The sequence below is a fragment of the Diceros bicornis genome, chromosome 26, assembly GCF_020826845.1.
Source record: "Diceros bicornis minor isolate mBicDic1 chromosome 26, mDicBic1.mat.cur, whole genome shotgun sequence".
In the NCBI taxonomy this organism is placed as follows: domain Eukaryota; kingdom Metazoa; phylum Chordata; class Mammalia; order Perissodactyla; family Rhinocerotidae; genus Diceros; species Diceros bicornis.
In genome coordinates, this window is record NC_080765.1 from 26,035,461 (window position 1) to 26,062,812 (window position 27,352).

The window sequence follows — 27,352 nt, forward strand, 5'->3', positions numbered from 1 at the left end:
TGCACCAAGCAGAGCAGGCTCCAGCGGAATGTTTGTTGTGTAAACCCACGACAAAGCTGGCCCCAACCTCACACACTAACAGCAACACACAGCAGAGTCCCACTTAAACCAACGATGGCACATTCAGAGGATGCCCTTGCACCCCACGGAGTATCATCACCAGTCCTAGAGCAGAAGGAGCCCTGAGTGATGTGGGGAGAAGAGGCAGAGGGGGCTGGGCAGAACCCTGGGGTGGATAACGCCTGTATGTACACGTGGTCCTGGCGTCAGCATGGGTGGGGCACCGGGCAGCTGAGAGTGGCCCGCAGCCCTCCGGTTTCCTGCCCACAAGGATGAGAACCAGGAACAGGATGACATTCCAAACTGCAGTGAACAGATGCGAGGTCACAGAAGCAGCCTCACACCTGTTAAGTCACGGCCCAGGGGACTGTCTCCAGCAGGTCTTCCAGAGCCAAGACAAGGCTTGACATGTGTGTATGCTTAGGCCACGGATGCCTCAGCTTGTGCGGCGCCAGATGTAGACCTGGAGAGGATTCTGGAGCAAGCAGTTTATCTGGGAGGCGAAGGCAAGGGGGGTTGGGAAGCGGGAGAAGGAAGAGAAGGCGGCTAGTTATGGCTACTATCAAGCTGCCCACCACTGCGGGGTCCCCGCTCAGGACACTCACCACTGTGGGCAAGAGGAGCTCTGTCCACAGGGAGCCCTGGCAGCCGGGGCAGAGCACGCCCCTCACAGCTCTCCCACCCAAGGGGTGAGGCAGCTGGGGTACTAGCTGAAGATGCTCCTGGGGACAGCAAGTCTCTACACTTCAGCCTGTCACATAGGCGGCCAAGGAGTCTCCAGCAGTGAGGAAAGTCCCCAGGCAGAGAAGTGCTGGCAGCTCGAAGTCAGACCAGTGTGCACTGAGGAAGCTAGGGCGAGGGGCTCTGATAGCCAGTGCTCCCTGGACTAAGACAGAGCCACCTGCTGTCCTTATTAAGAGTCAGAATAAGAGTCTTCAAAAGAGTTCTATCAGAGGAAACAGAAGCACACTTTAGAAAGCTTCTGTTGTGTTTCCGTTCTCTATAAAATTCAGTAAACTGTTTGCCCTAAGAAACAAGAAGTAAAAAATTATATGATAAGGTGAGAGACTGAGCTGTAAAGGGAGAGGCTGGCATGACAGAAATAGATAGAGATAGATAAAGAGGAAATATTTTGAAAAGAATAAAATTTCCTTTGAGATTAACTGCAGCTTAGAAACAATCAAGATCAGAATTTATACTACTGGGAATTAAATCAATAATGTTGAAGCCATTCTTGAGAAACTCTTTCAGAAAGAAGAGGATAAAGGAAAAGAGAGAAAATAATGAGTCAGAAGATTCCACAGACTTTCAATATAAGAATCATTGGCATGTCTGATGGAGAGAACAGAGCAAATGGGAAAAACAATATTTAAAGACATGTGAGAAAAAACTTTCCAGAACTCAAGGAAGGCCCCAATCATCAAAAGGAACATATCAGGGGCCGGCCCCGTGGCTTAGCGGTTAAGTGCACGCACTCTGCTACTGGTGGCCTGGGTTCAGATCCCGGGCACGCACCGATGCACCACTTCTCCGGCCACGCTGAGGCCGTGTCCCACATACAGCAACTAGAAGGATGTGCAACTATGACATACAACCATCTACTGGGGCTTTGGGGAGAAAAAAGGAGGAGGATTGGCAATAGATGTTAGCTCAGAGCCAGTCTTCCTCACCAAAAAGAGGAGGATTGGCATGGATGTTAGCTCAGGACTGATCTTCCTCACAAAAAAAAAAAAAGGAACATATCATATACTAGGAAAAATTAATGAGAAAAAATATTACCATAACACATATTGAGAAAGTTTTTGAATTTAGAGAAGAAATAAAATTTTCTAGGCATCTAGGAAGAAAGAGAAAAAAAGGTCATATTGGCATTAGACTGCTCATCTGCAATTCTAGAAGACAATGGAGCAATGTGTGTGGATAGAGATGAGGGGTAAAATGTTGTGAGACAAGCATTCTATAGCCAGACAATCTCTTATCCATGAGTGAAGACCAAAAAACAAAAAGATTTACAGTAATGTGCAGAGACTCAGAATATACACTATTCCATTTAGCAACAATACTATAAACACAGTTAAAAGATGAATCAGACTCAGAAAAAAACATCAGCAATACACAATAGACAAATGATTAATATCAGTACTGAAGAAGGAGCTCCAAAAACCTAACTAATAAACTGGCAAAAGATATGGATAAACAACCTACTGAGAAATACACAGATGACCAATATGCAACAATGTTAGAATTCACTAATTAAAAATGAAATTGTCAATGGAATACCATCTTCAACCATCACATTGAGAAAACAAAAAAATGCTAATAATATTATGTGTTGGAAAGGCACGGGAAAATAGATACTTGTAAAAACTCGAGGAGAGCCTTCAGGGTCTGGAAGATAAAAGACGGCTCCCTGAATCCAAAACATCCTGCAAGCAAGAGAGTGGAGTGAAGTGTGGAAACAAGAAAACCACCAACCTAAAATTCTGTACTCCGTGAACTTATCCTTCAAAAGTGAGGGGAATAAAGAATTTCTCAAACAAAAATTGAGGATCGAGGGAATTGTCACCAGTAGACTTGCTTTGCAAGAAATGTTAAAAGAAGTTCTTTGGGGAGAAAGAATCATAGAATCGACAAGGAGAACAAACAAAGCTACAGATAACCAAGCATGCAGCATTACAAGAAGACAACACCATAACCTTCAAATTACCTGTAGGTTCATAAACAAACACCAAATTCCAACCTAGCTCCTACTACTGCTGAAAGCCTTTGGGAGAGTGGAGGATTAGAAGGTTTAAGAGCCTCCATAAAAAGGAGAGGCTCATGATAAAAGGAGGAATCAGATAAAACACATAGCACCATCCTCAAAAGAGGAAGTCCATCACTAAATGCTGAAATACTCAACACAGATCTAGGACTTGGTGGTTCTCAGCATTGGCCATGAGCTGTTTGAAAGTGAAAGGCTCTGGAGGTGTCAGTCTTGAAGAAGTACTGCTTCCAAAGGGGCATCAGAAATATGGGAAAGAGGTGGTGCTCCTTAGAGACATGGCAATGAAGGAAAAAGGAAGGAAGGAAACAAAAAAGGAATATTAAGGATTTTGCATAAATGAAAGACAAACAAAATTTATCTCTCACTTCTCAATAACATTATCCATTAACGAAACTGCACTCCACTATACTGACAAAGTGGGCTCTCTCAAACTAGGAACCCTGTCCATAAAATACCTAGGAATAGAAAAAAAAACAAATTCTCTACAAAGTTTCTGTAAGAAGAAAACAGAAAAAGTGAATCATAACATTTCAGCTAATAAAAATTTTATCCTCTGCTCCTCCAAAAACATGGAGAAAAACTATAGCATAACGCTCTACATTTAATTATTCCAAACGAGCATCTGAAGATGTTTAAAAAAAAAACCTAGAATTAGAAATCCAAATATTAAGACAGAAACGGACATAGCACAAAAATACAGTGAGATTTGATCAATTTTTTTAAAAAAGAAGAAAAAGACAAATTCAAAGACTAAACTAGAAGGTGCCTCAACAAGCCTGTAAAAGAGGGAGACCTCCACTTCTCATAACCCACCAAGACTGTCGTTAATCGTTGCTTCACGTCTGTCCTTCCAGCAAGACTTGAGCTCCAAGAGCCACGACCACGTCCGCTGGTTCAGCGCCTGACTCCGGGTCACCGCATCCCCAGGCTGGCACCGCGCCCGGCACACGTCACAGGTCAGGTAAACGTGAGCTCAACCAGCGAACCCCCGCTCCGTGCACTGCACAGCCGTCGCACGACTTGACAGGTACCTCCTGGCGCACACGCGTGTTCCTCAGACACAGGCCCGCCTCCCACCGAGCCCCCAGCCCCCGCGGAGGCGGCCCCCAGCCCCCCGCGCCGCAGGCACCTCCTGCAGACAGAAGCATCCTCGCAGGCGCCGCGCACGCCCTCGTCGTCTGCGTCGGTCGAGGAGCAAGAACCGGACGTGAAGGAGGGCCTCCACAGGCTAGTGGGCGTGGGCGTGGAGGTTCCGCGGTGCTGTGCCCACCGGGGACATGGAGGGGGTCGACAGAGGCCAGGAGAAGGAGCGAGCCTGGGAGCAGGCAGCAGAGAGAGGCTACACTCCACTCCGCTCCGCCGCCGCGGCTCAGCGACACCGCCCACGACGGCTGCCCAGCAACCGGCCCGCTCGTTGGCGCCTCAGCCGAACCGCGCACTGGACAATTTCCCCGCCCCCTTCAACGGCGGACGCGCTCATTGGAGAACTCATTTGACCCCGCCCACACACTCCGGAAGTTCGTCGAGGAGGAAAGTAAACAAATTGACGCAAGAGCACCGCAATGCTTCCTGGGAATTGTAGTTTTAGGTGCGTAGGCAGGCTACCGGGGATCTTACGGCTGGTAGGAAATTTTATAACTGTAATTAGCTCAGGGCAGAAGAGCTGGCAAGATCCTCAGCAGTGAGGCGAAGGACGGAGTATCCAGCCGAGGGAAACAAGTATCAGTGTTGCAGTCAGTCGGGGTTCAGTCTCATTCAACAATTTAACAAATATTTATTGAGTGTTGTCTCTGAGCCAGGAACTGTGCTATGGGCCTTGCACACATATTCGCCCTTGTTGTGAAGGAAGGACCGTGTGGAAAACTATGTAGCAGTGAAAATAAACTAGAGCTATCAGTTACAAGCATCACTGGCTGAATTTCAGCAACATAATATTCAGTGAAAGAAGAAAATATAACATTTTTGTAAAGTTCAAACCAAGCAAAACTAATGTTTAGAGAAACATACATATATGGTAAACTGCTATACAAAAAAGTAGAAGAATGAGGGAGAAAATCAGGAATCAGATTATTTGTGACCTTTGGGGAGTCGGGGGCTAGGACACTGGAGGGCAAAGAAAGGAAATATGGAAGGAGTACACCTCAATGATTTCTCAAGTTGGGGTGCATTCACATGTGTATGTTTCATTTTATGCGTGTTCAAGATGTTCATAACATAGATTTTCTACTGGATTTATTATAAAACATTTTCTAAATAAATAAGAAAAGGAGTGTGCTTGTATATTCCATTTCATTATCTGTTGGGAGCCAGGGGATGGATATACTCAAACTTGAAGAACCTTCAATCACACACACACACAAGCAAAACTAACAAACAACAACAACAAAAAACCCAGTACACATATTTTGGGTCAAGATCAGATATTAAATACTTGCAAGGTTTTTAATGGAGGAACAAGAGCTCATTGATACCCGAGGTAGAAATGACAGTGTGGAAGCCTGAGGTTAGGGAGTTGACCCAGGGGGAGTAGTGATGAGATGAAATACACCACTTTCTTTGACTCATCCTCAGCCTAAAGGGTAATGCAAACCATTGAACATAGTCTTCCAGCTTCGCAGTGTAGACATTCCATGTGTGTTTCTGGGTAATAAGTGTCAACAAATAGTAGAAGGTGAGGATGCCAGACGTCTGGATGGTGAGGCTGAGGGTGACTGGAAGAAGGTGGAGGCAGATGCATTGATACACCTCTGTTGATTGACGAGCAAAAAATCCTTGTGTTCTTTGCTGAGCGTTTGATTCAGAAAAACTGACGATTCAGAGGACTTTGGTCAGTTTTTCACTGAGCGGCCACCCCAAAGGCTTCCAGCAGGCAGGGCTAGCTCCTACCATTTAAGTTCCTGATCAAGGGGCTGGAACTTTATGACACAGCAGTGGAGTCTGAAAACGGCAAGCTTAGCTGTCTCAGGCTGCACGATGCCTCCAAATATGTGACTGCACTGGGGTAGTCGTGAACAAGGTCCCAGCCAGAGAAAGATCACTGTCAGCTAATCTGCATCCTCTGACAAATTCAAAACAAGAGAAACTGGAGTTTATAATCCCTGTGAACATTAATATTGGGAGCAAAAGCTGGACAAGAACTGTGGAGTTTCTTCCTGAGAGGCTACAGTGGCATTTGTTGCATTGGCTGTCCAATATTCCTTTCTTCTATAACAACAGCTGGAGTTTATTCTGGAGAAGTAAACTCTCCTTTCAGTCCATGTGGATCAGGTGAGGTTGCATGCCTGGCACTGGGGGTGTAATCTTACCAAGGCCTGGCAATCACATACAAATCACCCCAGATATACTTCAGGGGTGTGTATGTGGGGTGGGGGGGCAAACGGGGGGATTACTAGGTTGGTCCAATCAGATTGAATCCTAGGAGTTGAATGGCAATTGCTAAGTCTAGAAGAGCTCTCTTTTGGGCCAGACTTGAACCTGGGAAGATGTACCTTTGAAACTACTGAGAGCCATCTTGCCACCTCATATAGGCTGAGAAAGATGCTAATGGGAAGACTAATGGAGTCTGGATCATTGTATGCTCAGTTACGGGTGACCTGATTTCGGAGTGTGGGAGCTGATGCAAAAATGACCAGAGCCTGTGGGGCTGGTCAGTCAGAAGAAGCTAAATTCAAAAAGATGAAATAAACAGTCATTCAGGTCTTGCAGCTCTCCTCCTGAGTGGGGGCAGACTATCCCTCCCCTCCCATCACCACCTGGTAGTACCTCAGTCAAACCATTATCTTCCTTCCTTGTGGTTCCACTTTCCTAGTTTTTAGCCTATGATTTCCTCATAAGCTTTGAATGGCTGTAGTCTGTTAGAAAGGCTGTCTTTCTTTCATTGAATCACTGTTGCACTTTTGTCAAAAATCAGTTGGGCATAATTGTTGGGACTATTTCTGGGTTCTTTCTTCTGTTCCATCTATCTATGCATCTATCCCTCTGCAAATACTGTACAGTCTTGGTTACTGTAGCTGTACAGTAAGTTGTGAAACTGGCTAGACTGATTGCTCCCGCTTATTCTTCTTTTTCAAAATTGTTTTAGCTTGGGGCCAGCCCGGTGGCGCAGTGGTTAAGTGCGCGCACTCCGCTGCGGCGGCCCCGGGTTCACAGGTTCGGATCCCAGGCAAACACCGTCGCACCGCTTGTCAAGCCATGTTGTGGTGGCATCCCACATAAAGTAGAGGAGGATGGGCATGGATGTTAGCCCAGGGCTTATCTTCCTCAGCAAAAAAGAGGAGGATTGACATTGGGTGTTTGCTCAGGGCTCATCTTCCTCACACATACACAAAAAAATTGTATTAGCTATTTTAGTTCCTTTGTCTTTCCATATAAATTTTAGAATTATTTTGTCTATAGCTACAACAATAATCTTACTGGATTTTGATTTTGTTACATCTCTATATCAATTTGGGGAGAATTCACATCTTTACTATGTTTTGTCTTCCAATTCACTAACATGGTATATCTTTCCACTTATTTAGATCTTTCACTGCTTTTATCAGTGTTGTGTACTTTTCAGCGTACAAGTCCTGGACATGTTTTGTTAGATTTACACCTAAGTCTTTTATTTTTATTGGTGATCATAAATGTATTTTTAATATTGGTGTCCACATGTTCATTCCTAGCACATAGAAATACACTTTTATACATTTGTTTGCTATCCTATGAGATTGTTGAACTCAATTATTGCTTCTAGAAATAATTACTTTTTAATAACTTCTTGTGGTATAAGATCTGAAATTAAGATTCAATATTATGAGCAGTCTTGACATCTGGTAAATCAAGGAGACCTCAAATGGTCTAACTGCAATTCTCCACACCTCTTCTCCCTCTTCTCCCAGAGGTAAGGGTCCCTGGCCAAACAACGCTTCTCATCACGGGGACCAGACACAGTGCCTGCTTATTCCCAAGCTCAGAGTTCACTTCCCCATCACAGAAATATTCAAACAAGCCCATCAGACCCTCCTGCGGGAACCAGGGTTTACTTCACCCTCTTGTTACTGCAAAGTCAACCTCCCAAGCCCTTGCTTGTTCACTCTGTTTCCAAGTGCAATCCCCGTGTGGCCCTGCATGGTGTGAGGTCCTCCTCCCCTGAACTGTGAGTATATGTAAAAACTAATAAACTGCTGCCCATCCCAAATGTCCACTGTTGGGTGTCCTGTGTTCTGCCATGCCAATGAGTCTAGGGTGGGACTCTCTCTCTCACCAGTGGAGTGAAGAGGAGGGGACTAAAACAGTCGGCATCACAAACAGGATGGCCCAACCTCACCTGAGGACACCTGGCCAGCTTTCACTAACTACTCCTTTGCTAACTAACTGGGTCATAGGCAGCATTTCCTGTCTGGGATGTGAGGGCCAATTGTTGGCCAGCCCGGGCTTTAGCTCGCATTCTGTTCTCTCAAGAAGATGCTGCCATCTCTTCCCACCCTAATGTCTCATTCTTGCCCACAAGGCGAGAACTATTCTTAATTGACTATATTCCAGAGCAAGGTGCCATCGGGTGTGGCTTGTGTCTGGCAGGTAGTCTCCTTGGCTCCCACATGAGGGCAGTGACACACAACATCCTCACTGGTGGGCGCTTGAGTTCCAATTACTGAATGTAGGGCTAGTGCTCCTTGGTCACTGTGTGTAGCCCGATGACCATCAGTGGCTGCTTGGGGCAGTCACAGAGACGCTGTTTGGGAAAGTGTAACCCCAGCACAGTCCTGGGGATGACTCCCTATTTAGCTTGAGAAAAGGAAGGAGGCCACGACCCCAGGAGGATTACAGAATGACTCCCTGGTTCCCTCCTGAATCGTTGTTCAGGCAAAGGCAGTGACCTCACCCATCTCCTGTGCTGCTGCTCATCTTGCTGCTGTCACGTGCTCTCCTGACCCCTAAGGGTTTCGAGGTGCACATGCGTGGCAGCCCGTGGCTCAGGCTCTGATGAGAAAAACCAAAATGTTGCGGGGGTAGCATTTGGTATTCAACTTCTCTCCCAATGCCAAAACCCAACCAGCACACTTGGGCTTTGCTTAGCGTTGTTCCTTACCAGCACACCAAAGGACGAATCTTGTCATCAAGGGGCTTGAGGCCCCCACCTTGGCCATAGACAAAATGACCCACTGGATGTGGACTTCAACACTGGGGAGATTGACTGGCATTCCATGGAGGAAGAAGGTACTCATCTATGAGGCCCAACACCTGCTTCCCTTTCCCCATAACCACCCAGAAGGTCTGCACCACATGTGCTTGGATGGAGAACCACAAAAGTTGTGACTCTACAGTCCAAAATATCCAGAGGGCATATGTACAGAGAGAAGGTGGGGAAGGGAAGCAGCACAGATGGGGGAAAGGTAGGGCCACAGCAGAAGATGGCTTCCATCCCTCATCATCTGGATGGTGGGCGGGCCCTGTGCTCCTCCACTGTACCCTGCTGCCTATGCCTGTGTGGCACAAACTCCTGATCCTCAGGGCTATGGGGTAAATGATCCACAGCAGCCCTGTGGCACAGTGAAGGTGTCAGTTCAAACCTGACTTCAGCCCAGTATCCTTAAACCATACAACCATTGCCCTCAGTGAGAGAGGCCCTAACCCTGATGATACTGACCTGAGACTCTCTGGAGGAAGAAAGTGATAAATAGGAGCAGGGGAGAAAGACATTCCCCCACCCCCAAGTATATCCAGAGACCAACAAACCAATAAAAAGATAAATGACAGAAAGAGACCTGGATACATGGGCAGGGAACAATCAAACAAAATAATTAATTCAAGAAAAGTTCACAATTGTTCCAATTGGAAATCCAAAATTTACTAAAATGATTTATATGGCAAAAAGATAAAGGGAGCTGACTGGCCTTTGTGCCTCCACCACAGAGGTTCCGAACTACTTTAACATCTGCTGAATGCACCAGTTGGCAAAACTTCACAGACTTCATACTAGGGCTTGAATTAAGGTTATACATAATATAATAACCATTTTCTATTTCCTGTATTGAATGCTTTGACATCTGAGGCCCTGGTGACCTGGGAGGGACTGTCCCTGCCAGGATTAACTAATTCCTAGAGATAGTAAATGACTCCTCTGTGCACACCTTTCATGTTTAAACCATCCAGAGCCCACACCCCAACCTCCTCCTCTATCAGGCTCTCCCACTCTGGGCCACTCTTCCCCTGCCCTCATCACCCCAGGGACAGGGACCAGACCGCCAAGGACACCACTGTGCCCTGAGCCCATTGAAGTGATTCAAACTAACCAATCCTACATCTGCTCACCCAGCCTCACTCCTTCCTTCCCATGGAATCCACAAGAAAGGCTCTTGCCCATGTTTTCCCCTCCCTCCTTCTGCCTCCTGACTGACCCTGATTCTGCCCTGTGTGGCCCTCCATGGTGTGCCCTGCCTCCAGCTGCTCAGGACCTGTGAGGATAGAAAACTTCTCCTTCATGACAGTTAGTTCTGTATCTTTGTGTCCGACTGTACCTGATGAAAACAAATCTGGGTACCTTTAAAACACCTGGGATCCCACTATATTTACACATGGCTGCATATTTTACTATTATAGATTAGCCTAATATGTTCTGTTCAGAGCTTGTTTCAACATCCTCTCAGCCTTACTGTCACCTATGAGGGACACATTTTTACCATGTTACCCAAGGTACCTAGGCTGTTCTGCTCTCACACACAATCTTTGCAGACAGGACCTTCACTGCGTCCACCTTTCCCCAGGAGTACAGTTCTGAGATGACTTTTATGACATCTTCCTTTGACGACATTTGTTTAGCACACTTGTTAAGGACATACAAGTCCAACGTCTTTTAGTCCTTTTTTGATTCTGGAGCCAACATAATTCTTGTTCACAAATTTTACTTAAGACCATTTATGCTGTAACTTATAAATTAGCCCACCTTCAGTGGGGGATCCCTCCAACAGATGGCTCTAGAATCTGTCCAAATGAAAAATCAGTGGGCACTCCTCTTGGAGCCTTCAGAGACTCCTTCAGTGAAGAGGCTTCAGCAACCTCTTCATGCTTCCTGGACTCTCTGGACCACATACGATGTGCCTAACTTGCCTCTCAGTTTCCTTTTTGTTTGTTTGTTTTCTTTTTTCTTTTCTTATCTTTTCTTTTTGTTATTGCTGTAACATTGATTGATAACATTGTATAAATATGTCATTTGGTTTCTGATGCAAGAAACTGCCCTCTTTGGCCCTGCATTATACAGTGTTAGAGCAGCAATTACTAGCCATGCCCTGGGCTCTTCTGGAAATAGAGTCTCTCCAAGACCCTGAGCCTCCATACCCAGCTGCCCATTATTCCTTGGGTCATGGAAGCAGCACCCGACAAGTTCAAGAAGGTTACCAAGGCCTCCTTGCTACAGGAGAGAGCAAAACCCGGGCCCTGTGGCATGTCCTACCTGCTGGTGGAGGTGGCCTCCCCTGTCATCACTCCATTGTCAGATGCCATGGTGCTGGAGGATGTCACTCCTTCTCCAGTTCTTGGCAACCTGGGGAATCCCTTGGGATCAACTGGGTGTACCTCAATGAGAATTCATACACTTGAGGTTCAATGACCACCTCTCCCTCCTGGTCAAGTGCCCACTTCACTTCCTAGAGAAGCATTTCGCCTCCTCCCTAAACGTCTCAGTCATCACCAAGGTGTAAATTGATGTCAAGGCATTGAAGAGTCACTTACTAGAAGGCCAGAAATGAAGATTCAATATGAAGTTTTACCTTGACATCTGGTCAAATCAGAGGGCCTCCAATGGCATAACTGCAAGTTCCCCTCCCCCTCTGCTCCCATAGTTAAGGTCTCTTCACCAAACAACCCGCTTTATCACAGGGACCAGGCACAGTTGCTCTCCGAGTAGCGGGCTCCAGTTCCCTGCCAGACTGTCAAATTATTCAAACAAGACAATCACACCCTCCTGCGGGAACCAGGGGTCCGCTCCACCCTCTTGTCACTACAAAGTCTGCCCCCGACAACCCTACATCTTTACTCTCTTCCCAAGAGCACACCCATGTGGCTCCACACGGTGTGTGGTGTTCTCCCCTGGGATCTCTCTTTACCTGACTAATAAATTGCTGTTGAGCTCATTTGTTCAGCATTCAGCCATCCCTATCACCTTAGGGTGGATGGGAATCCCTCCCTCACCTTCCGGGTCAAGAGGAGGCAAATGAAACACTTCGGGTGTGCACTTTCTTGAAGCAATTACCCTGCGGTGATTAGGCTCATGGGCTTGAAGTTAACTGAGTAAGAATCTGTTTGGGATGTGCAGAAAGTCACACGAGGCTGCAGGGCAGCCTATGTGTGGGCGACGAGCAGGAAGGAAGGCTGCGGAGGCAAGGCCTTGCCTATTCTGCTAAAGTTTGGACTCCAGGCAATGGGGAACCCTGAAATAATTTAAAACATGGAAGTAATGAAATGGAGCACAAACTCAGGTTCGTTTACCAGATACGCAGCAAAGCCAATCACAGTAACATCAGGATTGTAGCAAAGAAAGAGGTTTATTATCAAAAGGCAGCCAGACAAGGAGGTGGGAAGAAAAGTCAAATCCACCTCCTCAAAGGAAAAAAGTTGGGGTTTTTCTCTAGGGTTTTGGGTAGGAGAGGGAGCAGGAGGGCTTTGGGGGCTGAAGTTGGAGGAGTCCTCTGCTCAGGTGCCACTGTCCTCCATATTTCTTCCTGGGTCACGTGTGCATCCGCTGGGGTTCTATGTGTGGCATGAAGTGGATCTTTGTGTGTGACGTCCAGATTTCACGATCGGTCACTTGAGCTTCTCGATGCATCTGCATGATATGTAGTCAGGCGGGGGTCAGGGGGCTGTCAGTAAGCAGCTCTCTTATCAGCAGTCTTCCTGTTGTTCTGCAAAACAAGCTCAGAAACTTTGGTTACTTTACTTACTGGGTCAACCTCGTGGGTACCAGGCACGGTTTCAGTAACAGTAGATTTTCACCTTAGTCCTCCCTCCCAGCAGTGTGGAGGATGGATTCAAGGGAGGCCAAGAGCGCAACCAGCAAGATCAGTAAGGAGTCTCCTGTGCTAGTCCATGCAGGAGACAGGAAGGGATGGACCAGAGCAGTGGGAACAGAAAAGAAGGGAAGGAATTAAGCTCTGTTTGGTAGTTGACAGGATATGGAGTAGGCGATACAGAGAGATCAACCATGGCTCTGAGGCCTCTTGCTTGGGTGATAAGATGGACAGAGATTTTATGAGGTGATAAAAGGAACATAGGAGGAGGAGGAGTGTTGTATGGGAAGATACCACTTCCCTTTTGAACATGTTGATTTTGAGAAGCCAATGGACATCCCAGTAGAGGTGTCCAGCAGACAGTGAGATAAACTAGTGTGGAGTCAGGAGAAGGGTGAGGTTCGACATAGGCATTCAGAAGACATTAGCATCCAGGTGAGAGTCCAATCATGGGAGTGGATGCGCTTCCCTGAGACCACAGGGGAGTGAGAAGATCCTGTTCCCTGAAGACAATGCCTTAGAGAACATAAACCCTAAGAAGCGGTCAGAAGAAGAAGCCACAAAGGAGACTGAGAAAGAAGGGTCTGAGGTCAGTAAGGGCACCTGGGGAGAGTGGCATCCCAAAAAGAAATAGGGCAGAGAGAATGTTTAAATACTGAACATGCGGGCAGAATTTATCAGACACCAGAGAGAGTTTAGGTAATAAAGGACTAAAGAGTGTGCATTTGAAAATTCTTATGACATTACGGACACAAGATTTTGTGAATCTTTCAAGAAGAAGTCAGTGAGAGATGAAATGATGACGAGTAGAGAATTTTTGCAGAAGGTCAGCCATGAAAGGTAGAGAGAGTAGGGGGTCATTGGAGGAGCAGAAAGGAGAGGAGTAGATGCTGGGAGAAACGCGGGAGTGCTCCTCTGCTTAGGGAAAGAGACAGGCTGAAGAGAAAGCAGATGGAAAATTAATGGACTCAGGTCGTTGACGAAGTCTGAATAGATGGTTTTCAGGGCAGAATGGAGCAATTCCCCTGGAAATGCAAAGCTGGATCCCTTTTCCTGTAGGACAAAAGGGAAAGAGTAGAGATGGATGGAGAGAAATAGAGGGATGGTGGAATCTAGGAAGGGGGTGCGGGAAATGGAGAGTTCTTGACTAGCTGGCCTCTGATCTCTTCAAGAGGGTATAAGGATGATCATGCTTGTGGAAAGGGATGAAGACTTGGAGTGGCTCTTAAGGAAATGGGCAAGGGAGCGGACCATGGACCTTTGATAGGATTTGGGGTAGAAACTGCTTCAATGTTGATCACTCGGCTATAGTTAAATCAATTAGGGTACATCCATACGACAAACTGCTGCTTTTAAAAAGAATAAGATGGAATTCATACACATTTGGAAAGATCTCTAAGGTGTAGTGACCCTTTTTTATAAAGTCAGTCAGGGAGTAATAACCTCCCATATATACAAATATACATATATGTTTAAAATGCCTGAGAGAATCCAGGTTCCCAATAGAGTGGTTTCCTAGGCAACAAAAGAGGAGTAGGACTGAGCCAGGAAAACTGAACTTTCCTTTGTAAATTTTCATGCATCTTGCCCTTTTGCGCTGTTCTCCTTTCTTAATATACAAAGAGCAGGCACTCGTGTATTTTATAATTTTTGAGCATTAACACAAGTTACTGTTCATATTACCCAAGGTTCACCTAAAAAAAAACACCCTCTCCTTGTAAAAAGTGAAAGTGCTAGAAACACGACTGGAAGTGTCCTTTGACCACAGCCTCCAGTCCCTCCAAGGCCCACTCTCCCAAGAAGTAACCTCTGCTTTAAGTGGGGTGAAGACCTTAAAGGATACTTTTTTTTTAATTACGAAGACTATTTATATTAAACTTAAAGTGAAACTAAAAACAAATCTATGACTTTTCCTGGAAGGCCACTTGATGATAAGGTCACAAACAAAGTGACCTGGTTTCTCTACAGTGCTGTCTCGTCTCCGACTTGGAATCTTCTACCGCTTTGAAGTGTTTTTCAGGGCAACTGCAGCACTCTTGGCAGGTGACAGGAGCAAAGGTGTACACGCGGGCACAACATCAGTAACGGCATTTAAAAGAAGATGCCCAGACCCCCCAGTCCCAGGGCCGGGTGGGTCAATAAGAGACACAGCTGTGGAGCAGCCATTCACATCTGATTTTCTGGGTGTGGATCCGAGGGTGGTGTTAAGACGTGCTGGTACATTTTTCGCCAGTTTCTTCCTTCTGGGTGCATCTAGATGCTTCCTATCCTGAGCAGAGAGCTTTTGTGGTGGAAAAGCTACATGAGACTCAGTTTCTAGAAATTTAACAAAAAGTTCTGAAAAAGAACCATTGAGATCAGATTGCTGATTTGGTGTCAGAGGTGTGCTGGGGACACTTCTTGATCCAAGCCACCCAGTCATCCATCTGGTAAGGCCGCCGTGCTCTTCCTGGATGAGCCACTCCATTTCTTCCCTTTTCATTCCCAGAGTGCTTCCCATTAATCTCAACACTTCCTGACGTTCACGTTTGGGTGTTTGAAAATAGTCCAGGAAGAGCTTTCTCACTAGGACTTTGTCTACTTTTCCTTCCATGCTACTTACTAAGTTCATCCATTTCTTTTGCACCTCATCCAGCATTTCCTGTTGGACCTCACTTTGCTTTTTAAATTCTCCAACTTGTTCCTCCTTCAGATCCAAGATGGCATTGGCTTTATCGAGTCGTCCCTGCAAGGACATCAGTTTTCCTTCTAGATGGTCTGCCTTTTCCATCCATTCGGCTAGTGCCATCTTCAGGTTGGCTAGTGTTCGAGCATACTGCTTTTCTTGTTCCTGAGAGACAGAAAGCTGTAATGCGGTTTCATCTTTCTGCTTCCTGACAACATTCAGTTGTTCCTGCAATGACTCCACCTCTACCCTGGCTTGATGGCTTGCCTTTTGCGTTGCCTAGGAAGATAAAAGTAGCTTTTCCTCTAGTGTTGTGACTCTCTTTCTTAGTTGAGCCGCTCTGTCTTCTGCAACCAGCACTTCACGGAGATGAGCATCTTCTGACTCTAAAGCCTGGTTACGAGATCTTTCTAGCTCCAGCCTTAAGCGTAATTCGTTTTCTCTTAAATGACAAACTTCATTCTGTAGGGCACAGTTTTCCATTTGTTGCTGTTTCAGTGCCAACACGACTTCATCTCTCTCCTGCTGAAACAGAACTGTCTTTTCCTGCATGGACGTAACTGCATGTAAAAGCTGGTTTAACTCCCCAGCCTGGCCCTGCTCTTGTTCCTTCAGGAGTCGCTCCAAAGCAAGAGCCTTCTTCTTCACTGCAGCAGATTCGAACTCTTTCTCTCTCAGCATCATAGAAAGCCGCATATTTGTCTCTTGTAATGCCCGGTTTTCTGTTTCCTTTTCCATGGACTTTTCTAGTATTTTTTCATTTTCTCGTTTTACTTTATACAAATCCACTTCAAAATGTAATATTCTCTCCTTCAGGTTTGTTACCGCCTGCCTCAAAAGTTCATTTTCATTCACTTCAGTTGTGTAATTTTCACTCAAAGAAAGTAATTCCTCACTTTTTGCGTTGACTAAGAGCTCTTTTTCCTGAAGTAAGTTTTCTAAAACATCCTGTTTCTCCCTGAGCTGCTGGATTTCGGAATCTGTTTCTTCGCATTGTTTTCTTTCTCGTTCGGAGGTGGCAGCAATCGCAGCAGACAGTCTCTGATTCTCCTCCCGGAGGCTTCGAATGGTAGCCTCTTTTTCCTCCATCGATTTCCTTAACTCTTCTATCTCTTCTGGGAGCGCTTTAGAAGACTCACTCGCTGCATCAGATCTAGTTGCCTTCAGCGAGTCGGCTGACTCTGAAGTGAGTGATGATGTGGTGGGAGGCTGTGGTGCAGTAAGGTCAAGTGGACCTAAAAGAACATCCTTGGCATTGCACAGCTGCTCTAGGCTGAGCTGCATTTGTGCTAACTTCTTTGCCAAATGTGTGACTTGGATTTCATCCTCTTTACAATTTTGGATCAGGTCAGTAGAGGCCATCCGTATTTGAGACTTATTATCAATGTCCATCAAGACCCGAGCCTGAAGCTGTGGAAGTTCTTTCTGAAGCTGGGCTGACTCTCGCTTCATGTTGTGCACCGCAGTCATCACTTGTTGTGTCCAGTCCTCCATTAGGGAGACCTGTTGCTGTAACGTGTCACGTTCCTGCAGAAGCTCCTCCAACTGATTCACAGTAACACCTCCAACCTCACCGCCAGTGCCAGATGTCTGCAAGATTGTCCATAAAGTCTGACATTTCCGACTCAAGGCATCGATTTCCACGTCTTTCGCTCGAATGATGTGTGAGAGGTTCTGAACAGTTTCTCTAAACATATCCTGACCACTACTTTCAAATCTCGTGGACCATTTTGTATTTTCATCTTGCAGTTTCACGAGGTCTGCTTCTTTGGCAACCAGTATGTCCATCATTTTGTGATACTCTCTTTTTAGGTTGCTGTTTTCCCTCACCTTCTCATTGAAAACAGCTAACATTTGTTCCCTTTCCAAAGCGTAAGCTTGCAATTGCTGCTGAAGGTCGCTCACAGCCTGGATGTAGGGAGCTGAAGCTATTCTAGCGTGAAGACGCTGTATCTCCAACTCTTTTTGCTGGATAATCCGAGTTAGTTGACCAATCTCATCTTTGTATGGCTGATCAATCTGCTCCTTCAAAGGGACAGTCTTTTCAGTTCGAAGTTTCATCTCCCATTCCTGTTCTTTTCTTCCTTTTCCTAATCTTTCACTTTCAACTTTACATAAATCATGCTTTTCACTTCCGTTTTGCATACTAAGACTCTGACCTTTTGCCACTTGACAAATCTCCGAATGTTTTGTCTGCATGTGCTGGGTTTTTTCAGGCAAGTGGGTTTTCAGTTGTTTTATCGTGTTTTGCAAATTCTTAATTTCCTCATCTTTGGCTGAAAAGAGCTGAGTGTGTTTCATATGCATTTGCTCACGCTGGTATTTAAGTTCATCCATTTCCCGTCTCTGCTCTTGTAAAGTTCGAAGGAGCTGTGTCTTCCTCTGGTCTTGTTTTTCACTCATCTTTTGATGATGTTTTACTTCCTCCTCCAGGTGACCTTTTATCACCATCACCTGAGAGACCTCAGATTCTAGTCGTGTCACCCTGTCCAGGGTTTTAGGGTCAACCACAGGTGCAGTTCCAGTCTGTTCTCTCAGTCGTTCCAGGGCTTCTATCAGATGACTGTTTTCTTCTCTCATGGAGGCAAGCCTTGTGTCTTTCTCCTCCACGGTCTGCTGCACAATTTCAGCTTTTCTCAAAGCTTGGGTTCTCAGTCTCTCCTCTGACGCTACAATTGCCTGAACGTCCTCCATCTCCGTCCTCCCAGAGTCCGGTGACTCTTCCGCCTTCTCCCTTCCCTTCCTCAGCACATCTTTGGTGAAGTTAGAGATGTGTCCAGTGACGGAAGCCACGCTGCCGCCCACTCGCCCCAGGGAATGGCCTAAGCCAGAGCCTAGGCCACCAAACCAGGAGGCCATCGCCGCGGGTCGCAGAGCTGACCTGGTCCGCTCGGCGCAAAGCGTCCAGCCCAGTCGGCCAGTCCCGCCAAGTGTGGGGCACCGGCGCCTGCGCGAGGCGAAGAGTCCAAACACGCCGAGGGTTCCTAGGCAACGGGGCTCCGGGGTGGGGGTGGGGTGGGGCGCCAACCGCCGGGGTGGGGGAGGGGCTGCCTGGAGCCCGGGGCCTGGCCCGGGACCTCACCAATGGGTCTCCAGTCACCCTCCCCACCCACCCTGTCACCCGGGGCCTCCGCTCACCCCGATGACTTCCCACCGCGGGGTCGGGCCCCTTCTCCCGCTGCCCCAGTGACGTCCCCGGTGCCAGCGCCCCTCCTGCCACCTCGCGCCGGCCGCCATGACAGCCGCTCTGGAGGCGGCCGTCCCCACACGGCCTCCCCCGTGCGCGTGTCCGCGCTGTGAAGAGAGGACCCGTTGCTCTGATGTCACCAAGTGGAGCACACGGTCCGTATTGTCCTGCAGCTGCTGGTTTTCCCCTTAAAATAATCTGAGGTAAAATTTACACGGTGACCGGCACCCATCTGAGGAGTTCTGTGTTTGGACAAATGTCTACACCCGCGCAGAAGCGCGACCCTGATGAAGACACTGACCGTTTCCATCATCCAGGCGGTTCCCGGGTCCTCTCCCCACAGCCTCGCCTCCTCCCCGAGCAGCCCTGCAGGGAGAGGGGTCCCCTGGATGAGTTTGGGGGCTCTTGTGATACGGGTGTCACACCGTGGACACGCCGTGTGTCTGCTTCCGTCAACACGTGTTTGAATCTAGTCAGGGAAGTGAGTTCCACATCCGTGGAGGAAGCATTGATGAGGAAAGGACACCGGGGTCCTAGTGGCCCGCGAGGCCCGGGCCCGCTCAGCCCGGGGGGTCGTCCTCCTCGGGGACCGACGGGGGGCCGCGCCCTGGGCCTGGCTGCGCTGCCGCCCCGGCGGCCCGGCGGGCGGCGCTGGAGGGCACGCGGGAGGGCGGGGCCGCCGGCCTGGGGAGCCGCCGCCGCCTGGGCCGGGAGGCGGTGGAGGAGCCGCCGGGCGGGCCCGTCCGCCGCCGGGAAGCAGCGGTTCAGCCGCAGGAAGCCGCGGGCCCAGCAGACCGCGGGCAGGCGAGTCTGAAATCCGGGTTTTAATGAAAATTCGGTGGCCTTTCACGCCAATTAAACCACTCCCGAGACACAACACAATATATACGCGGCCAGATTTGTTCTGTGAGTCGCCAGTTGGCACTCGCTTGTCTAGAAGGACCTGCAGGTTAAGGGACCCTGTTACTCTTTTTTTTTCCTGTACCTTCCCGTCACAGTACTACATTCTCGGTTCTTTGGATCTGTTCAAGAGCGCATCCTTTCCTTTACAGATCCGATAGTAATCACCATCCACGTTTCCGTAGTGGCTTAGTTTACCAAGTGCCGTATCAAACCACCGGGCAGGGTTCTCACCTCCTGGCAGTGATCATTTCTGTTTCATAAAGCAGGAAGAACGGCTTGCCCAGGTCACACAGACTAAGTGGCCCAGGCAGGACTTGAGTCCAGGGCTTCGGACTCTGGATCCCATGTGCATCCAGCTACAGAGACGGGGCTGTCTTTTCTCCAGGGAAGGATACTGTTTATGAAACGTCTTTGGTGCTTATTAAGCTGCTGGGCTAGGTGCTTTGCATGTATTCTCTCACCGCATTCTCACAGCGACCCTAAGAGGTGATGGTAGTTATTCCTGATTTAACGATGTGGAAGCCAGAACTCAGAGTGGTCATCAAGCTAGTAAATGGCGGAGCTGTCGATTCAAACCCTGGTTTCTGATTTCAAAGCAGCTGTAAGTTCCCATACTTCACGTGGGAAACTCTTATATGAGAAACCCTATGTTTGAGTTATGAGTGATGTTTTCATCAAATCCTGGAGGCTAAGAGTTGGATGTTGCTCTAGTCCAGTGTCTCTGACCAGAGATGGTTTTGACCCCCAGGGCACATTTGTCAATGTTGGAGACGTTTTTGACTGTCATGATGTGGTTGGGGTAGTGGGTGCTACTGGCTTCTAGTAGATAGACGCCAGGGATGCTGCTGAACATCCTACAATGCACAGGACAGCCTCACGGCACAGAAGCATCTGGTCCCAAATGTCAAGAGTGCTGAGGTTGAGAAACCCTGGTCTAGTCCTTCCAGGTTCTGGGTAGGTGAATTATCAAAACCAGAGATCCACACTGTTTGCCTGCAGGGCAGGATGTGTTCTGTTTGGCCTATTCAGTATCTAGGTATGTACGTATGTATATTTTATTTTAATTGTTTTTACACTCATTAGCCCATATTTAAAATTTAGGAATTTTCACATGAAAACCTGTATTTCCAGCTTCTAAAATGTTGTAATCTTGCAATAACTGGCATTGCTTCCGGGTACACGTAGAAGTAGCTGAGCAGCAGCTGTCCCATCTGGGTGGGGCATCAGCCGTCCAGTGCCCCCCAGTCCCTACCCGGCTTGTCTTACTCGTACCTTCCCTGCCGACCCCTCCCTGATCACAGAAATCTAACGACCATCTCCAGGAGTGGTACTCTCACTACCTCACGAGACAGCCCATTCCAATAGGGGCAGCTGTGCCTCGTCTCTCTCCCATGAGACAGCCCTTCCTCTATTTGACGTCACAAACCATCTCCTTACTTTCTCAGCAGTGACATTCTCCATCCCTCACCTACTCTGCTGTTTCCTTTTCCTCACACTCATTTCCTCTGCCTTTTCTAGGACCAGTCTGAACAGGATTTCTGAGAAAGGGCAGGTAGCTGTGCTTTGCTTCAATCTGAGTGGATTCCATCCCGCCTCTGCATAGAGCTCGAGTGGAAAGAAATCTGATATCTTTGCAGCTTCTTCTGATCTGATCTTCTGTGGCTTTTTTATGTACTTGACATATTGTGATGTCCTGGAATATCAAACAGGGTATTTATAGATGAGTGAAAATGAACCCTGAAAGGAAGTGGTCATATAGCGTCCTTTTTATATGTGAAAGCAGCATGTGATTCTAACCTGGAATTACCTTTGTGGCTGCAGTTCCCAGTGTGGACATGGCCGACTCTTCAGGGAGTGGACATTCAGGTACAGACGCCTCGAATGAGTATGTGCATCACACACTCTTGTCAGACTACAGATGTTTTGCATATATCATTCTACTTCTGTTTCTCACATGTCAGTAGATGCCATAGTGATTAATCAACTACAAATGCACTTAAAAATATTATTACACTTCTATCTGCTTTGTGCGTGCACGTGTGTGTGTGTGTGTGTCTGTGTGTATTTTCTTAATCATAGATATTAAAAATACCACAGCCACCCAGTCCCTTATCCAAAACTCTTGGGGGTCAGATGAGTTTCAGAATTCAGAATTTTTCAGAGTTGTGAAGAGTAGTACTGTGCATATGCCATTATATAATATCTCCAGCAGGGTCTGGGCAGCAGCCCTTAATCAAACATTAGTATTTCTATAGCAAAATATGGGACTGTATTTCACGCTAAATGGAATACATAAGGATTGTAAATAGCTTCATGTTAGTTCACATCCAGTTCTGTTGCCTGATGAGTTACAAAACACTTATTTTTTAGATTTGAAAAGAGTGGATAAGGGCTTGTGGACCTGTCTTACTTTTAGTAATGTTCCTGTAGAGAGAGCTTGTGAAATTTTTATGTTTTCAATCACGTTTCCCATACTCCAAAAAGTTGGAAATCACAGCTATATTCTGTAGCAGGGGTCACAGGTGCTCAAGTGCCAGGAGAGGTAAAATTAAGAGGTGAAGTGGGAGATTGGTTATAAGACAATAGAGAGTGCTGAGGACTTTGGTGAACCAGTGAGTCCCTGTCCATTAAAGCGGAAAGTTGCTCTCAGCTCTAGCCACTTGTTGCCATGGTGATTGGGGGTACAGTGTTGCCACATCTTCCCATTTTTAGTGATACTCCAGAATGCTGATTTCCGTGTGAAGTTCTTGTCATTTTAAGTCAGCTAAAAGGAAAAAAATCCACTGTGTAGGCCAAAGAAAAGATATCAGCAAGCTTGATCTGGCCTTGGGCTGCCTGCTTTGACCTCTGCTTTAGAGACTAATTCTTATGGTGTGAACAGCTGGACAGTAGTGTTTTGGTAATAAACTACTTCTTGAGATGGGGGGGACCTTTGTTTTATCATGATTCATCGTACTTTGCAAATATATGTTTTTGAATGTAAAATATTTCATAATAAAAAGAAAATATAACAAAGTTGATAGAGATTTTATTTTAGAATTGCCTTATTTTCTAGCCAGAGGGAAGTTTTCTTTTCCATCTGTGAATTGGAAAATTTCAAGTTACTTATCTTGGAAAAGGGAATGAAAGCCCAAGTTAAAAGGGGAGCCTCTTTTCACAAAGTTTGAGTTCAGGGATGTTAGGCTATAATGTCCCTCCCTTTCCAGGGCCTTCGTGATCAGAAGTGACATTCCGTATCTGCCCTTGTATTGGACAGGGAAGCGGCCTTAGTCTCGACTGTTCTCAGACCACACCCCTAGGTGACCTCAGCCCCGTAACACCACCTCGTGGCTGATGACTCCCCATTTCATGCCTCCAGCCCTGGCATCTCTTCATCCCTACGTTGACCTCTGTCTTGAACGTCTCCTGTAAATGTCCTGCTAAAACTGACTCAACAACTTCATTCTCAAGTTGGCCTCCTTTCCCTGTATTCTCTAGTCTACAGGTCGGCTGACGTTGGCCCGCTGCCAGTTCTGTGAGAAAGGTTATTGGCGCCCAGCCCCGCACTGCAGCAGCAGAATGGAGTAGTGGTAACACTGACTGTGTGGCCACAGAGCCTACGCTGTGTACCGTCTGGCCCTTACTGAAGGAGTTGCCCACACCTGCCCTAGTGCACTGAATGCTACCACACCTACTGGGTCACCTGTCACCCCTCTCCTCCATGTTCTTTATATCCGGGCTCTCACTAGGATCTGGCAATTCTGCCTCCTTAGTGTCTTTTGATTTTGTGTCTGCCTGTCGATGGCCATTCCTCCAGTTACCTTAGTTCAAGCTCTCATTTCTGTTCACCTGGACTCGCTATTGTCTTCCAGCTGGCCTCTGCTGGCTTGAGCTGGTTTATCCCTTTTGAGGGATATGTAGGCCTCCACTTTACTTTGACATGGCCAGTCATCATTTCAAGGATTATAGCCGTTCTTGTCTATATTATTTTTTTCTGATGAATTCTCTGGAGTTTAGAATCACTACATTTGTAGGAAATTAATCTTTATGTAGTCATAGGATTACCAAATTGCCTTCTGAAGTGATAGTGCTGTCGTGTAGTGTACCGTGCAGAAGTAACGTTGCACGCAATGCACGTCATTGTGCACGACGTGATGGATGTCATGTTTCACCATCACCTCAGTAGCACTGGACATCGTCTTTTATAAAATTTGCTACCTATTTAATTTTATTTCCACTAAGGTTGAAATGAAGTCTCTATATTTGTATTGCCTTCTGTAAGTTTTCTGCATGTGTATGTGTTTATTTAATTGCCATGGAATTAATGTTCAGTTGTCAATTTCATTCTTCAATTACCAATTCAGTTCAACAATTATCTAATGAGAACTTGTCAAACACTAGGGGCTGGGCTTAAAGATATATGGAATTCCTAGGGACTTGAGTGAGGAGGTAGACATATAAGCAGATAATTTGAATATTGCCAGTTGTACCTATTCTAGCAGATCTTAAGTGTCAGTAAGAAAATATTAATGCCATATCTTAATTTACTCATGTATTTTTCTTTTGCTGAGGAAGATTTGTCCTGTGCTAACATCTGTTGCCAATCTTCCTCTTTTTTTAATTCATGTCATAATAGTTTATAACATTGTGAAATTTGAGTTGTCCATTATTGTTTGTCAGTCACCATATAAATGTGTCCCTTCACGCCTTGTGCCTACCCCCTAACCCCCTTCCCCCTGCTAACTACCAAACTGTTCTCTGTCCCTGTGTTAGTTTATCTTCCACATATAGGTGAAATCATGTGGTATTTGTCTTTCTCTGTCTGGCTTATTTCGCTGAGCCTAATACCCTCCAGGTAGGAGGGCAGCCCTTCAAGCCCTGTTTGGGCTGGTTTTTCTCCACTGCCTTCACTCTGGTTTTATGTATTTTTTCAGCTTTTACAGCTGTTTGTTTTTAGACAGTTTGTCTAATACAAGATACTCTGTCATAGATAAAACTGGAATGATTTTACCCTGTTGTTTTGATCTGAAAAATAGATGTATATTATTTTTACAAAGAGAAACATTTAGGAATTTTACCAGAAATATTGACTGTCTTTCAGGAGCAATTCTACATCATCACATTAAAATGAATCGTATGAAATCCCTGATGCATTCTCCTTCAAGACTAGTTATAATATCTCTAATCTCTTTGTGGAGACAGGTTTATAACAGACATCTCTTATGTTTTAGATCCTCTTTGCCTCTCCTCTCTTGTTTCATGTGTCCTTGTAGCAACCAGATCTCCAAGGCTCTGATGCACTTTATCTAAGTGCAACCTAATGCACCTCGCATTTTGTCCCTCTGACACATGCCTCCCACTCTCATCCTGGGTATCTGTGTAGAGGCTGAGGTATTAGATGTCCTCTGATCAAAGTCCACACACACATAGTCAGAGGTCTCTTAGTGTGACTGTGTGTGTATTCAGGGAGCGTCTTCAGTTATCGTGTGATCTGTGTGTGTGGTGGGTATGTTGCTAGGTTGTGTGTGCACATGTTTTTAGAGTTTATCATCAGAAGCTATACAGTCATTCATTTCTGTGTGTGTATGTGTGTATGTGTGTGTACTGATGTTTCTTATGGTTTGAGAGTTTATGGTTGTGTGAGATCTGGATGAATGTGAAATAAATACATAAGTGTGGTCAATGTTTGTGTGTGGTAAGAAGGTGGATTAATATTGTAAGACCTGAGAATGTGTGGTCAGGATGTGCATATGTGGTCAGAGTAGGTGTTTTGTATCAGTGTTTATGTGTAGTCACAAGGTATATAGACATTTGGAAAATCTGTGTGTGTGTTGTATTTGCATGTGGTTACAGGGTGTATGGTCATTGTGAGGTGTGTGTGTGTGTGTGTGTGTGTGTGTGTGTGTGGCTATGACGTGGTGAGGGAGCGGTAGTGGGAGATGCATGGTAAACTTGCCCAACTATTTAACAGTCACCTACATCAGAATCCCAATTTTTCCAGCAATTTCAAAAGGTTCTCTGAGGGGCCTGGAGGAGGTGCTGGGGCTAAGAGATGGAAGAGTGTTTGTTTATAATGATAGAAGAGCAGAGTGGAGAGTATATGTTCAGGGTTTGTGTATGTGTGCATGTGGGCAGGGGTTGAGAGATCTGTGTCTATTTCAGGTGTTTATTGGCACTGGTATTTGTGGAGGGTGTAGTTTCAGGCTTCATGGGTGTGGAAGTGTTGTATGTTTGTTTGGAGGCTGTGTAAAGCTGTGTTAGTTTCCAAAGTGTGGAAGTGTTGTGTGAATGTGTATGTACGGGTTGCTCCTATGTGAGTGCAGGGGCCTCAGTGGGTTGTTATAAGAAAAAGGGTGTCAGAGGCACATGCCAGTCTCTGAGGATGCCTGCTTCTTTCTCTTCAAGGAGAAAAAAGTAAATGTGTATGGAATCACCCTGAATATTGTTAGAAAGAATTTTTGCTCCCGCTGAATAGGCCAGGAGGCTCCTCATCTAACTGTCCTTTGAGAAGAAGGTCTGGCCCAAGGTTTGGAGGCTGAGGGCCTGAGTCTGATCCCTGGGGAAGGTGTGGGGTCCACTGGGTAGGGATTGGCAGTCCCAACTAGTCAGGCTGCACTTCAGAGCTGGGCTGCATTTCTAGTGGCAAAGATGGGCAGCAAACAGAAAGAAAAGCAGGAGCTTTAGAGTCTGTGCCAGGGCACACAGGGTCCAAAGAAGCCAGGACCTCCTTGAGTTTAGGGGTGCTGGAGCCCAAGGTGTGTGCAGCACTAGGGACAGCCAGACTAGCCCAGCAGGCGCCAACAGCCCACAGTGGATTCTAACAGGCTGGCTGCCAGTCTCCAGTCATCTCCTCTCCCCAGAAGTCCCGCCTCATTCTTGAGAGCTGCAGTACCCGCTTCCCTGCTCCTTTCACTCCTTCATAACAGCAATTCATTGTGATGATTGTGCCGTTACCAAACCAGGTTCATTTTTGCCCATTGCCCTGAAAGCCAATCACTGAGATGACAAGATTGCAGCAGAGAAAGTGTTTTAATCACAAGGCAGCCAAGTGACGAAGCAGGAGAACTAGTCTCAGATCTGCCTCCTCAAAAACAGGGCCTCAAGGATATTTATAGGGTAGCGGGGTAGATAGATAGATGATTGGAGGTAAGGAGAGGTGAGGTAATTGATGATCTGTGCAAGTGTAGTCACACTTCACGCCTCTCCATAGGACACATGTTCACAAAATGGTGGCATTAGCATGATCTGAGGGTGGAGTTTTTAGCTTCTTGATGTCAAAAGGTCACTTATCAGGCATGTGTACAGGCCCAGTTGATGGGTTGGTGGTCTCAACTGGTCTGAACTGGACAAGGGGCTCCTAATTCCTGAAAAACAGCTCAAACATCCATTACCATGGTGACCCAGGCATGAGGGAGATGTTATCTATAGGAACCTAGTGGGAGTCAGTATATTGCCTAAGCAGCACAGTTAACAATGGGTAGGTGAACGACTAAACGCTATAATTAGTAACTGCAGAAAAAGAAAAACACCTTAGTTGCTAGCTACCTAATCATCAATAGCTAACTGTTTACCGGTTTCAGCTTGGTGTCCCCAGAGCTGCTGGCGGGCTGGCTGCTTCCCCCGACTTGGCAGGAGGGAGGGCCCTTCAGGCTCCAGGAGCTGCCAGGGCAGAATGGATTGGATTGGGGGACCTGGATGGAGCCAGATATTTCCACCCCAGCACCTTCTCCTTGGTGTGTGTGTGGGGGGCGGGGGAGGTCCCATGCCATTGACCTCTGCCTTGCCCATCCTTCAATAAGGAACCTGTG

The 27,352-nt window shown here is 46.6% G+C and overlaps 1 protein-coding gene across 1 annotated transcript; it reads right to left on the reverse strand.

The window, feature by feature from the left end:
- Positions 1 to 14,768: 14,768 nt before the first annotated feature.
- LOC131422001 (thyroid receptor-interacting protein 11-like) lies at positions 14,769 to 21,402 on the reverse strand. The gene is given in 5 exon segments (XM_058568863.1): positions 14,769 to 18,459; positions 18,614 to 18,769; positions 18,964 to 19,028; positions 19,276 to 19,472; positions 21,373 to 21,402. Coding segments are annotated over 5 exon segments (4,101 nt in total). The 3' UTR covers positions 14,769 to 14,806.
- Between the last annotated feature and the right edge of the window lie 5,950 nt (positions 21,403 to 27,352).